Here is a 12,506-nt window from a genome sequence, read left to right as displayed (position 1 = left end):
TTCAAGGTGACTTCTGAGCTTTGAAAAACACTACTCGAATTTCCTTTGTATAATGTGATAAATAGTAAAATTCAGATTTCACTGCAAGTGGCAGTGAAACTTCAGATTTCAGGAGAAGTATGTTCACATGCTAGCTATAGTTTTAGCAAATTATCAGCAAAACCAATAAATCGCATCGACCCTTTTCCAGTTAATAGAACACTGACAAATGAAAAGCATCTGCCTTCAGCTGCCACTGCTTTTTTAATTATCCACTACATCAGATACTATAGGAGTAGATCTCAGCATCATTAGCTCACAGTGTTTTGAGCTAGAATTTCAAAGGGAAGCCTATGTAAGTGTTAAAACAGAGGCTTGGCAGGCTGTCAAACAGAACACAACTCTTCAGGAAATATTATTTTTCTGAGGAAGAACTGAGAACAGTCAGAGTGCAAGTCCTGCTCAGAGGTGCTAAACACACCACAGCTCCCATTAAAAGAGGCATAAGTGCCCAAGACTTTGGTCACAGAAACAGCCTCTTTTTAGCAAAATAAAAAACTATTTCAATTATGTCAAGACCACTTTAACAAATGAAACAAGACATTATAAAATAAATAAGCAAAAATACATGCAGGTAAGTTACATGAAATTTATCAGGAGTACCCGAAGTAAAAGCAGGTAATTTAAAACAAAGGGATTGGAAATACCTGTGCAATCACAGCTTCTCTGGTTCCATAATGCTTGTAGAATAAATGATCAGTCTGGATATACAGCTGACACGTGTTTTTTTCAGCCTGAGTGGCACGCTTTTTTCTCAAAAGCTGTGGATCATCCTTCTTAGGCTCTTCAACAGGCTTCTACATATGTACAGGAAAAAAAGACATTAATTTTGTAGTTCCACACTGGATTACCTAAAAATAACAATGGTTCTAAACATATTCCACTAATACACACAGATTTTCATTCTTTCTTTAACTTGCAAAGTTCAATGAATCTTGAATAAAGTACATTATGCTCAGTTTTCAAATACTTTGAATGCAACCTTAGCAAAAGCTCTCTCTGCACTTCATTTTATATTACAAAAGGCAGTCAACATTACATTGATTTTTTTCATTCATGTGATATTTGGAATTTTTCTTTTTTATAATCCTTTTCTATGATAAACAAACAGCTGGTAGCTAAGGAAAAAAAATCAGCACTGGTGGGACTTAACTGCGCCTTCCCTACCACCAGTTATTTCAAATTGTAACTCCCTTAGTGAGCTATCTCAGCAAACAGAAATGTTTAAGCACTTCAGCATGGAGCAAATGGGGCACTGGATGAGAAGTTAAAGGAACACTGGTTAGCCAAAGTGCTATCTGGCAGCACTTTGGCCTTATGGTACTCACTGGTTGATGGCCCCCTCCCTCTCTCTCCATAAAGTTTCACAAGCAAATTTTTGGGAAAGCATGTTATTGTTACCAATGCTGAAAAGTGCATTAATGTTGACAATTTCTGGAGTCACAACATAAATAAATAAAGTTGCTGATGCTATTTAACAAGCCATATTGCATAGTTTTCTGGGTATATATTCAGCTGACACCACAAAATTATGCCAAGACTTGGAACACAGCTAAGTCTAAAACTCACTAACTTGCTGTTGGAAAAAAGAAATATTTTGTGACATGTGGGGCAAACTTGAATGCAAACCCACTGTGGGACTCCACCCAGGCACAGAGGTTCCTTCCACAGGACACTTAACCTCTCACAGCAGCCAATCTGTAATGTGCTGTAAACCCCACAAACTTACAGGGTTGTTAGAAGACCTTCCCACCAATACCACTTAATTTTCCACTGAAAGCACTCAGATTCCCAAATGTGTTACATTAACATAACTTGAAAATCTAGAAGTTATTACTGTGTAATACTTGGAGATCAAGGGATCTTGAAACTCTTCTTTCTCAATTGCAAGAAAGTATATTCCTTATTTCAAGCTTGATTTCCACATCCATCTAAAATTCTAACTGTTGAAAAATTTGAAATCATGTAGGATTCATTAAGACTATAAGTAGCACAGCTGGGCTACAGAAGCAATGAGAAAAAGAATTTAGAAAAATTATGTTAAAGAGAAACCTCCAGCAATAATTTAAGTATCTCACAATGTGGAGGGATGACAGCTCACCAAAAGTAAGAGACAACATACAAGAAATAGGAAGTTATCACACTAAATACTAATCAGCATAATCCATTAGCCTTTGTTGTACCTCTGTTGTTGGTTCTTCTATACCAGTCATCTGGTACTTCTGCATTCTTTCAAATACTGAATGATCTGCACAACCTCCTTGTGGTCCATATTTATGTGGATATTCTAAAAAGAGGAAGGCCAGGTTGAGTTTTCAAATTCCAAGTAAAAGTCCAAAATATGGCTGCATCAGTGCAACTTATTCAGATGGTGTCAAATATTGTGCGTGTGGTTTGAGGGAAGCATTAGGTGATTCAAGATTAATGCAGCTTTTTTCATTAAGCATTTCTACTAAGACATTCTTAATTTTACAAACAGAACAAAACTGACATTTGCTTCTCAACATTATTTTCTCAGGCAGCACAAGAAAATATGATGAGCAGTGCCTAACATAAGAACTTTTATTTACACTTCTGTACCCACTTGCTACAACTAAAAGCAGCCTTCAAAAAATGACACCACAATGGAAAGTTATTAGATATCAAGTATACTAAAGACTGCTTGGGTAAGAGCAAGGGTTTTTATGCTAATTGGTAAACAAACGAATAAACCTCACTAACATTCTTAGAGGATTTTGCTATTTTATTCATCTTCCACTGATTTTTTGGAAGCTTTCACATTATGCTACTTAACTACCAATACCTAAGAGGGGAAATGCTAATGGACAGAACCATGGCTTAGTTAACCACTACATGTTAGTTGAACATGCTGGAGATCCAAACCAGTGAGAATATCCCAAAGCACCTGTTTAACCAGGGCAACTCCTGCAATAGTTGCCAGTGCAGATGTCATTGCACAAGGGAATTTGCTTCAGACACAAGTGCTTAGCTTTTACTGTCAGTACCTATTGCAAATTTGTAACCTGTATTTGCAGAAGCTTCCTCTGGAGATGAGAAATACTCAATACTTTTCCCTTTGATTTCTTTGCAGATTCAACCCCATCATAAACTGGTGCCCAAGTAAGAAATAATGGAAGGCACATTATGATAGCACGTATTCACAGATCTGAATACCTAACAAGTCAGTTTCTGTGGGGCAAAGCACAGTTTTAGCATGATCTCAAGGGGGTGCCACTTTTGTCAGAAATTTACAGAGTTTACCAAGGTTTGTTGTGTTCTGGGAGTTGTTGGTTGGTTCATTGTCTTTCTATTTTTGTTTGGTGAGTGGGTGTTTATATTTTAGAGAGGAGATCCAAATTCACAGAGTAAATAGAACAGACATGTAAGAGCAGAATTGTAAAGCCTAGGCACCAAGGACCTGATGCTCACATTATATGCATTTCAGGTGATTTTGCCCTGGACTAGCTCTAGTCTGGGCTTTGGAGTCAAGGCTTGGCAGCAGCTGGAGCACAGCAGATGTGCTCCCTTGGACTATGGGCTCTGCTATGGCTACATCTGACAGCTGCCTTTAATTATCTTTGACCCTTATACCTGTTTCTTAAAGTCATACTGCATGATACCACTAAACTATTTCAATATACAGCTTACCTCCTAAGTTTATTTCATAACTTTCTACATATTGGTTTCCCTCATTTCAATTGCTACCACCACACAAATACCATTTTTGAACTGCTGTCTCATCACATTCCTCCCAGCATAAATAGCCCTAGCACAGTGCCAGAAGAAGGGAGAGAAAAAAAATACACTCTTACTGCAAGTCACCCAATTTGCTCCAGCACAGCAGTGGAACACTGACTTGGCTACAACCAATATTAAACAAAAAGCACCACTCCGGTGGAGTCACCTTCTACTTTTTGGGATCCTGTTTAGTATCACTAGACTGGAGTTATAAGCAAAGGACTGTAGACACGGTCCTTCCCTTCTCCATCTCCACCACCCTTTTTTCTTCCCACTATAGTATAAAAAATTCTACTGTATTTAGTCTAATGCAAATTTTCATTACCTAGGACCTGATTTCACACCTCCAAGTGTTTCTCTGCAACAAGAGCAGGTTACCCAGGGGCAGGAGCCCATCCTGCCTTTCTCCCACACACTGCCCCTGCAGAAATCCACTGTACCCTGACAGCAGCTCCTGCAGGATCCTCACTCTGCAGCATTACAACTGACAGAACAGTACTGGAAATAAAAGCTCTCAGTGTACTACACAAAATAATCTGTCCTTTCTATCTTGTTTTGCAAAGATGTTAGGAAATCCCTTAACACATTTTTTATACTGATTGCCTGCAATTCAAATATTTCTCACTTCAAAAGTAATAATCTAGCAAGAAACACTTTAAAGCCATGACAGTTAAAGTGACAAAAAAATGAACACAAAACAGTCTGCAACAGCAATTGGCAAGGTTTCGCATGTGCTGGAAAAGACAAATCTCCCAGAGACAGATTTGAAACCACCTTGCTAATCACAGGAGACAGGTACAACAGGATAGTTCACTTTGGAGCCATTTCTAACTTACAAGGAAAGTTGCATATGAAGTTTTTATTTGCCAAATGCTGAACTGCCCCCGAAGCATGAAGGCACCATTCCCTCGTCAACTTTTGATTTCCATCCCATTTCCATCATCTCCTGCAGCAGTTCCATTTTTAAATATCTGTAGCTAAGCAAGAACTACGTGGTGCCAGGTGACGTGGCCAGTTTTGCCCCACAAGGCTGAAGCCTTGCTCCTGTGAAGCTTTTCAATGCTCTGAGATGTGCCAGCTTTCTGTGCAGCCTTCTGCCAGCTCCTGGGGACCAAGAGCTTCTTAGCCTGTCCCAACCACAACCCTGAGAAGTGAAAAGGAAAAAACCTGCTTTCACCATGAAATGATTGCCTACAGTGAATGCAGATGTGAGGAAAAAACAGAAAACTATCTTCCAGCAGAGCTACAGTAGAAGATGTTAGTATCAGGCACAATCTTCTAACTAGAAAAAATCATCAGGCAAAAAAGCCCCCAACTTTTTCTTTTCCAGTAGTCTACTTTCAGGTTTTATACATCCTAGTAGAATGTTAGAAAATAATAAATAATAGAATAAAATAACAGCAGATCAAAAAACCACCCACAAAATCTTGTGATTTCTTTCCTTCTGACTACAATGAACACATTGTAGTCATTTCATTCTAACTAGATGGCAGATGATTTTTACTGATATATACAACTCCAGATGCTCAAAATAAGGTTTTTCTTTTCCTTTTAGGAAGATGTAGTACTACCTTCCACAAAGACATTCCTGAACATTTAGTTTTTCTTCTTCTGATTATCAGTAAATAGTATGATCTGTTAAGCATTTAGGTTAACTTAATAATTACTGGATTTAGGCATCTTGGGTAAGGATGACATCAAACTGCCATTGCAAATGATGAAAACTCAATTCTTTAACAGTCATAGAGATTAGCCCAATATTAGCAAAAGCAGTAATGTCAGAATAAAACTGAAATGCAAGCAGATTTAAAAAAAAAAAAAAAAAAAAAAAAAAAAAAAAAAAAAAAAAAAAAAAAAAAAAATCTATCTATCTCCCACAATGTGATGAAAAAGAAACCAGTTTCTCATTAATAACACAGTTTGCAATGGTCAGTCTCTTCAGCAGAGAGGGCTTTGCAAATTTACAAACCACTTCACTTTCTGTTCTTAGTTGTATGGCCCTTCCAAGATCATGAAGACCATTTAGTGACCATGTTAGTTTTCCAGAAGGTCTGAACAGGATTTTCCTGTATACTGTTGATCTGAAGAAATACTAATTTCGTATTTTTCATTATGAACTCAGGGATACACTTGAAGCAAATATGATTTAAATAAAGTAAATATATCCTCATCCTTAAAGAAACAGTTCCTAAATATCTTAATGTAAACAGTAATTTGCATCCTTCTAACCCTAAATTATAGAACAGTTTGATCAAGACCAGTTTAAAATCATCCAACTTGTGTTTTGAGTCATGAATAGAAGGCTGCCTTCCACTGGTCACCCGATCCACTGTAACAGACAAAAGCTGCCTTATAAAGTTGACAATATAATCCCCATTTACAAAACAACTTTTGTTTAACTACTGAAAAAGAACTCATTGAGATGCTAATCATATGTTGCATTGTGGTTTCTGAAAAGCACTAAAAGCATATTGTTTCAAAAGGCTGAAACATGGGTGACCAAAAAAATACCCAAATTAAAGCAAAGATGACTTTTTACCTCAGTCTCTCCCGAGTTAGAAATGTGAGCATTTTGGTTGCTTTTGTCCTACATAAAATAGCAGTAGTTTGGCTCTATTTCATGAGAACTAGCTTTAGATTAGAGCAGTAACAACAAATTAACAACAAACCTACTACAAAGCTTAGTTTTTCTGAGTTGTTGGGGATTTTTTGCAGCTTCAGTTCAATGCAAAAGTAGGTCTCATGAAAGACAAAATAATTTCGTTTCAAAAGCACCCTTCAGAAAGAGACAGAAGCAGTTGTATACTCCAGATAGTTCAGACAACAGAAATCCTCGAGGCATCTGTGGTCCCAATGACTGAAGTGACACTATACAATCAGAACACAGGCACATCAGACTGCATTGGCAGCAACCAACAGGAGTGATGTGTTTTTAAATAGTGCTGCTTAGACTTCGCTCCAGGATGAGCTATTTTCAACCCTGCTGAGCAAGCAGCAATGTTCACACACTTGGTGATTTGGAAGCCATACTGTACTGCTGCTTTAATGTGGCTCACTGGAATAGATTTAGACCATACCCTCTGATAATCTGATTTTGTTTCTAACTGATAGTTTTGATGCACTAGATTCAAGGGGAAAAAATGATGTAAGCCAACCTACCAATACCTGAATAATTAAAAACACCCCAACATATCCTGCTCCCATTAATTTAATAAGACATTAGTAAGAACCAATTTCAACATTATTTTTTTCAGTTCCCAAAGCGATCAATTTACTCTTCACACAGAGATCACTCCTACAAAAGAGCAATAGTAACTTCTATAAAATCAATTTATCTGCTTCTTTAAGGCACAGTTCTATTTCTGTCAGTATTCAATAACAGTAAAGAGTATTTTTAGTCACTCACTATTTACAGCATAAGGAACTGGGACATGAGAATGCTCCTGCTTGTCTCAACCGTTGAAAACTGGGCACATCACTGCCTTATGTCTCTTACTTTCCTCCTCCCCCTCTTTTCAACAACAGGGTTAGTTAATAAAACCCTTGATGAAGCTGACAGTGACTTATTTACACAAAATCCTACAGAAGTGGCAGTCCAACATTCCCACTATCAAGCAGTGAAATGAACTGTTCAGCGTATAAGATGCAACACAAAACTTAGAAGTATGTGTGAATTATTCACAGAAATGTTATGAAAGATATATCTTACAGTTCCACGCCAGACTTTTGTAACTTTCAATCACTTTTCCCCCACTACTCTCCTGCTAGAGCAGCAAAGCCAGTAATACTCCAACTGCAGCTACCAGGGAAAACTGCCTTCCCCCCTGCTGAACTGACCAGCAATGCTCTGCAGACATGAAAATGAAGCTCATGCTGCAGCTTCACTTCAAGAAACAAAAATATGGAATGCTATCCCATAAAATTATTCTCAAATATGGGTCTTGTAAGCATCAGGAAAATACACACTTGGTCAGAAAACAAATACTGTTCACAAATCCAGTAAACGCTTTTGTTCACAAGCTCCTTAAAATTATGAAAATTCTATTTGCTTTTGGGTTAGTAATCATATTTACAGAGTGAGATAACAAGAAGGACAAACATATTTGCTAGCTCATGGCAATTTTAATATACTCAGAGACAGCACACATACTGCCACTGCAAGTTAAATTCAAAAAAAACCCACCCAATTTTGCTGAGTTTTTAGTGGAGAAAGATCACTTCTCTTCATGGCATTCACACAAGAGAAGTAATCAAGCAGAGCAATATGCAATAACCCTGTTTTTTCATTGGCTTACAGCACTGAAAAAATTATAATATACAAAGCCAAATCACAGTCAGAAATTTTCTTCATCTAACTTCCTATTCTTTGACACTTCTTTTCACAATGCAGTCTCATTATGACACACTTTGAAAATGATTTATACATATATCATTATCAGAGTGGTTCAAGTAATTTCTAGTGATCGAATCCAAGCCTCCTCATCCAATTCCAAATGAGATTTCAAACTCAAATCTTCTAGGGTTTGCACAGTGGCCTGATGGGACATGTTTTTAAATGAAATTATGGTTTAAATTGATTTTTAAGCAAGACTGACATCCTGAAGTCAGCTGGGAAGACATTTTGTTATCTTCAATAACTAAAAGTTAGTCTTAAACTGACACATCTACCTTTGATACATCCTTGATCCTTGAAGGATTCAAATTTGGAATCACAACTTTACTGCAGTACTTTTAAGGTGCAATGTAACTTAAGCATCAAACAAAACTGATATGTATTACACCTGAAGACTGATCATATATAAATAGGCATGTGAAGTGCAGAAGAACTCTGGTGCATCAGTTCTGAAGATGTAGAAGTATTTCATGGTACTTTTTCACCCTTCTGAGCATTTGCAACTGAAGCTAGATTTCTGGAGCTATACTTGTCAAGTTTAAGTACTGTTCTCTGTACACTTCCATCAGCTGCTGTGTAAAATGGGACACACCGGGTGCCACCTCCTCTTCTTAGGAGCTCTCTGAAGGCACAGTGAGAGACACATGCAGGGGAAGCTTTTGTTGACACAAATGTCACCCTCACGGGATACAGGTAATCATTTAGCGGCTTGAACTTTTATTATCTTTTATTTTCCAAATCACATGGAAGAGCAATAGATGATTTAAGAATGTATTTTTCAAAAAACATGTATCCATAGGGTAGAAAATGTACTGCTTGCACACTTAAGCCTGACGGCTAAGGATTTCTTAAAATGGGAGAATAAAGACTGCCTTTGGTTTGCCATAAATCTTTCTCACACCATAACTGTATATGAATCACTTGAGGACAGCACAATTCATGGTGTCATACATAAGCCAAAGTCTCATTTGATGCTTACAAACGGCATACAGGTTTTGACATTTAATAAAAAAAATATTTCATCTGTAGCACAAAATGGAAGTACTCACTGATATCATCTTCATGATAAATGACAGAGTGGAATGGTAGGTTTCTGTCCTTTATGTATCTCTCTGCTGGCTCAATATAAAAGGTCCCACTGTGAGTTTGGATGAATCCTTCAAACTTTCCATCAATAACAGACCCATGAGTAAAACTTCCCTGCTCACCTGTTAAGGGACAAAGTGTATTAGTTTTTTTAATACCCTTCCAAAATCCTTTTTAAGACTGAGAATATCCACCAATAAGACAAACAGTTACAGCAAAATCACAGTCGCTAAGTTCGGCAGCTTCCCTTTCAGGTGCATAAATGAAATGTTTAAAAAGCATATAATGTAGAACTCAACTCTGTATTTTAAAGCTGGTACATAAAGAGCATGTAATTCTACAGTCAAATCCTGTCCTTATACCTCTGTTCACACTATTAGAAATAACAAATAATAAAATCAGATCATATGCAGAACTTTGAAAGCTTTCTTTGAAAGACTTCCTTATATTCAAGACATCCATTTTTCTCTTCAAGCATAATGCTCTTAAAACTGTAGCTAGGTTTAAACCCAGCATAGAGTGAATTTGTATTTGGAACAGTCACAATCAGGAAAAGTACAACTGTCAGTGTTTAATCACTGACTGCTACAACATGAGTATCCCAACAGCCTTTCCCATATAAAGGATGAAAGATTACTCTGCTAAAAAAAGTTTATATACTCCTCCATTGAGGAAAGTTCAGAATCACACTATCAAAAAGCCTTCTGACCTACTCAAAATAACTGGTAAAGTGGTCTGCCTAGATGAATATGAAGCTCTGTGTTTATGACTTTTCAAAGTTGAAAATGCTCACTTCAATATTGCTGAATATGGTTTAGAAATACCTTCAGGAAAACCAAAAAAACAATAAAAAGAGTAAATCTTAATCCATTTCTTCTTTCCATTTGTTTTTAATTCTGTAATTCTTCTTCATTTTTAATCAATTTTATCTTTTGTATTTAATAAAATCAGATGCATTACCCTTCATGATGGTAACTCTATATTCCTTCTATTCTTTTAAAGTAAAAATGGCACCTGATTTCTTCTTTCTTCAATGCATACAACTTTTCTGTTTTTTTAAATGCATCAGACTTCTAGGAAGAGTATGTTTATAAACAGATTCGAAATTCAAGTTTTATTGGTATGAAAATTATTAGATAAAATACTCATTTAAGTGTGACTCAATGGGAGTTTAAATGTGTTAGATGCATTATTGAAGTTTAACAATAATCTAATCAATACAGATACTAATTTTCTCCATGTACTATTAGAAAGTCCCTGTTTAATATTGCTGCACTTTCATCCATTCTAAAGTGTTATACTTACCATAAATGTGTCCAGTGTAAATATGGGAGGTATCATAATCAATTACTTGGTTCGATATTTCTACTTTAAAGTCATCACTAAAAAGAGATGTATCTCTTTTCATTCGAAGGTTGAATTGTCTAAAATGAATAAAACAAGACAGTAAATTGGCTTTGAGTTTCAGCTACAAGAGCACTAAAAGTACTTCAAAATGACTTTTTTGTGCAAACAATTTGCAGACCTTTCAAAATTTATCTATGGGAAATGTTTTTACTGCACAAGAATTAGACCAGAGCCTAGAAGGATTTTTAAAGCAAGATTCTTTAGATGTTTTTGATATAAGTACCTAAATTTACAAGATTTAAGCCGGAATACACATTAGACTTAAATACATAATTCTAAAATGCTGACTTGGACTATACACTTGTTCCTAGTCCTTCAGAAGACACTCGAGTAGCTTAAGAAAAATGCAACTATTTTACTTCACAGCACTTTGAAGGAGAACAGATAAAAACAGCTTTTACTTATTTTACTTTCATAGATGACACTTAGGATTGAAATAACGTAAATGAAATGTAGGTGAGTTAATCAGTGTTTCAACTGAAACTCTAAAAATAAGATAGGCAACAACAGCTAATAAAAATACTCAAACTGGTAGAGTTACATGAACAGCTATAAAAACAACTCTATTCATTAAATAATTGGGTTCAGTGGCAACATTACATACTTTAATGCAAACCCTACTGTCAATCTTTGTAGGAAACAGCTTGCTTGTATGACAACAGGAGTTTCATTCAAGCATAACTGAACATAACTGAAGGGTTTTAAAATACCTGACATTATATGAATTCACACCTGTGACAACCATTAGCTTGCTTCAGAATTTCATTTGGTATTCTCTTAAATTTTGGATAAACATCTGTGCAAATACAGATCATGAAGCTGTTAAAACTTCAGCTGTTCCAATTTTAGTCTTGATTTCTTCCTATATTTTTGTCTCTCCACACAATGATGAAATTGAAGGAATATTATAGTTATATCACTAATTTTTTACACAAAAAGCAACTCTGCTAACACTGGGTTAGAGTCATCATCTAAAAACCGTGACCAGCAGAGCTGACCTTCACAGTGAAAGTTGGTATATCCAAGTATACTACCAACAAAATAACCCAGGCAATTAAGAGCCATAGTGTAAAGCTGATTAAATCTAGTTACTTTTTACTAATGAGCTGAAGCATACACAAGGTTCGGTCTCCACCTGCACATTAAATATGACACCATAGTTATAAGTATTTTGAAACATTAAGATGTACATTAAGATGCAAACTTCAGGATCAAAAAAAAAAAAAAAAAAAAAAAAAGCCATGCCTACACTTAAAACCTGGGAAGGGCTGCAGTGACTCATGTCGACTATTCAGTAATGCAAACAGCATTTCACAATCAAACTATATTTATTATTACTGCCACAGTGTTAATAAAGCTTCAAAGCAAGTACTCTCCTCTGGCAGTGTGTCACAGGTATCTACTACAAGGTTATGAAACTCTGAGATGTGGCTGCCAGATGGGGAAGGTTAAACTTCAGCAATTCCCTGAGACTCAGGCTTCGTGCCAAGCCCAGCAGTGCTCCTAGCACAGTTCCAGTACAGATGTATTTTGTGAGGAAGATCCTCCTGTTACAAAGGCAGGAACAGTTCACTGCGCACCCGGATGCTGGCTTCACTGAGAGACAAGAAGTAAGAATTACTGTTCTTCAAGTTTGTCTTTTTACTACCTCTGCCACAACAGTCCTTTGGTAACCCAGAGGTCCATGAGGAAGAGGAAATAACATGAACAAGCAACCCAGAGACACAGGGTAGGACTGAATGCTACAAGACTATCCGACAAATTTTTCGAGGGTGGGATGATGGGCAGTGTAGAGACTTGAATCCACTTAATGTGGCTCTCCTGGGCAGAAGTTAAAAACGAA

The 12,506-nt window shown here is 36.6% G+C and overlaps 1 protein-coding gene across 1 annotated transcript in view; it reads right to left on the bottom strand.

Annotated features, from left to right (window-relative positions):
* Positions 1-12,506, bottom strand: part of ADAM10 (ADAM metallopeptidase domain 10) — a 42,171-nt gene that overhangs the window by 10,968 nt on the left and 18,697 nt on the right. Inside the window, exons 3-6 of the mRNA XM_040077265.2 lie at positions 10,562-10,680; positions 9,220-9,378; positions 2,223-2,326; positions 687-836 (exon numbers count right to left, since the gene is read on the bottom strand). Coding sequence (XP_039933199.1) covers positions 687-836; positions 2,223-2,326; positions 9,220-9,378; positions 10,562-10,680 — 532 coding nt within the window. The remainder of the gene's footprint in view (positions 1-686; positions 837-2,222; positions 2,327-9,219; positions 9,379-10,561; positions 10,681-12,506) is intronic.

This window comes from Hirundo rustica, chromosome 13 (assembly GCF_015227805.2).
Source record: "Hirundo rustica isolate bHirRus1 chromosome 13, bHirRus1.pri.v3, whole genome shotgun sequence".
Classification (NCBI taxonomy): Eukaryota; Metazoa; Chordata; class Aves; order Passeriformes; family Hirundinidae; genus Hirundo; species Hirundo rustica.
This window is presented reverse-complemented; position numbering and strand designations above follow the sequence as displayed.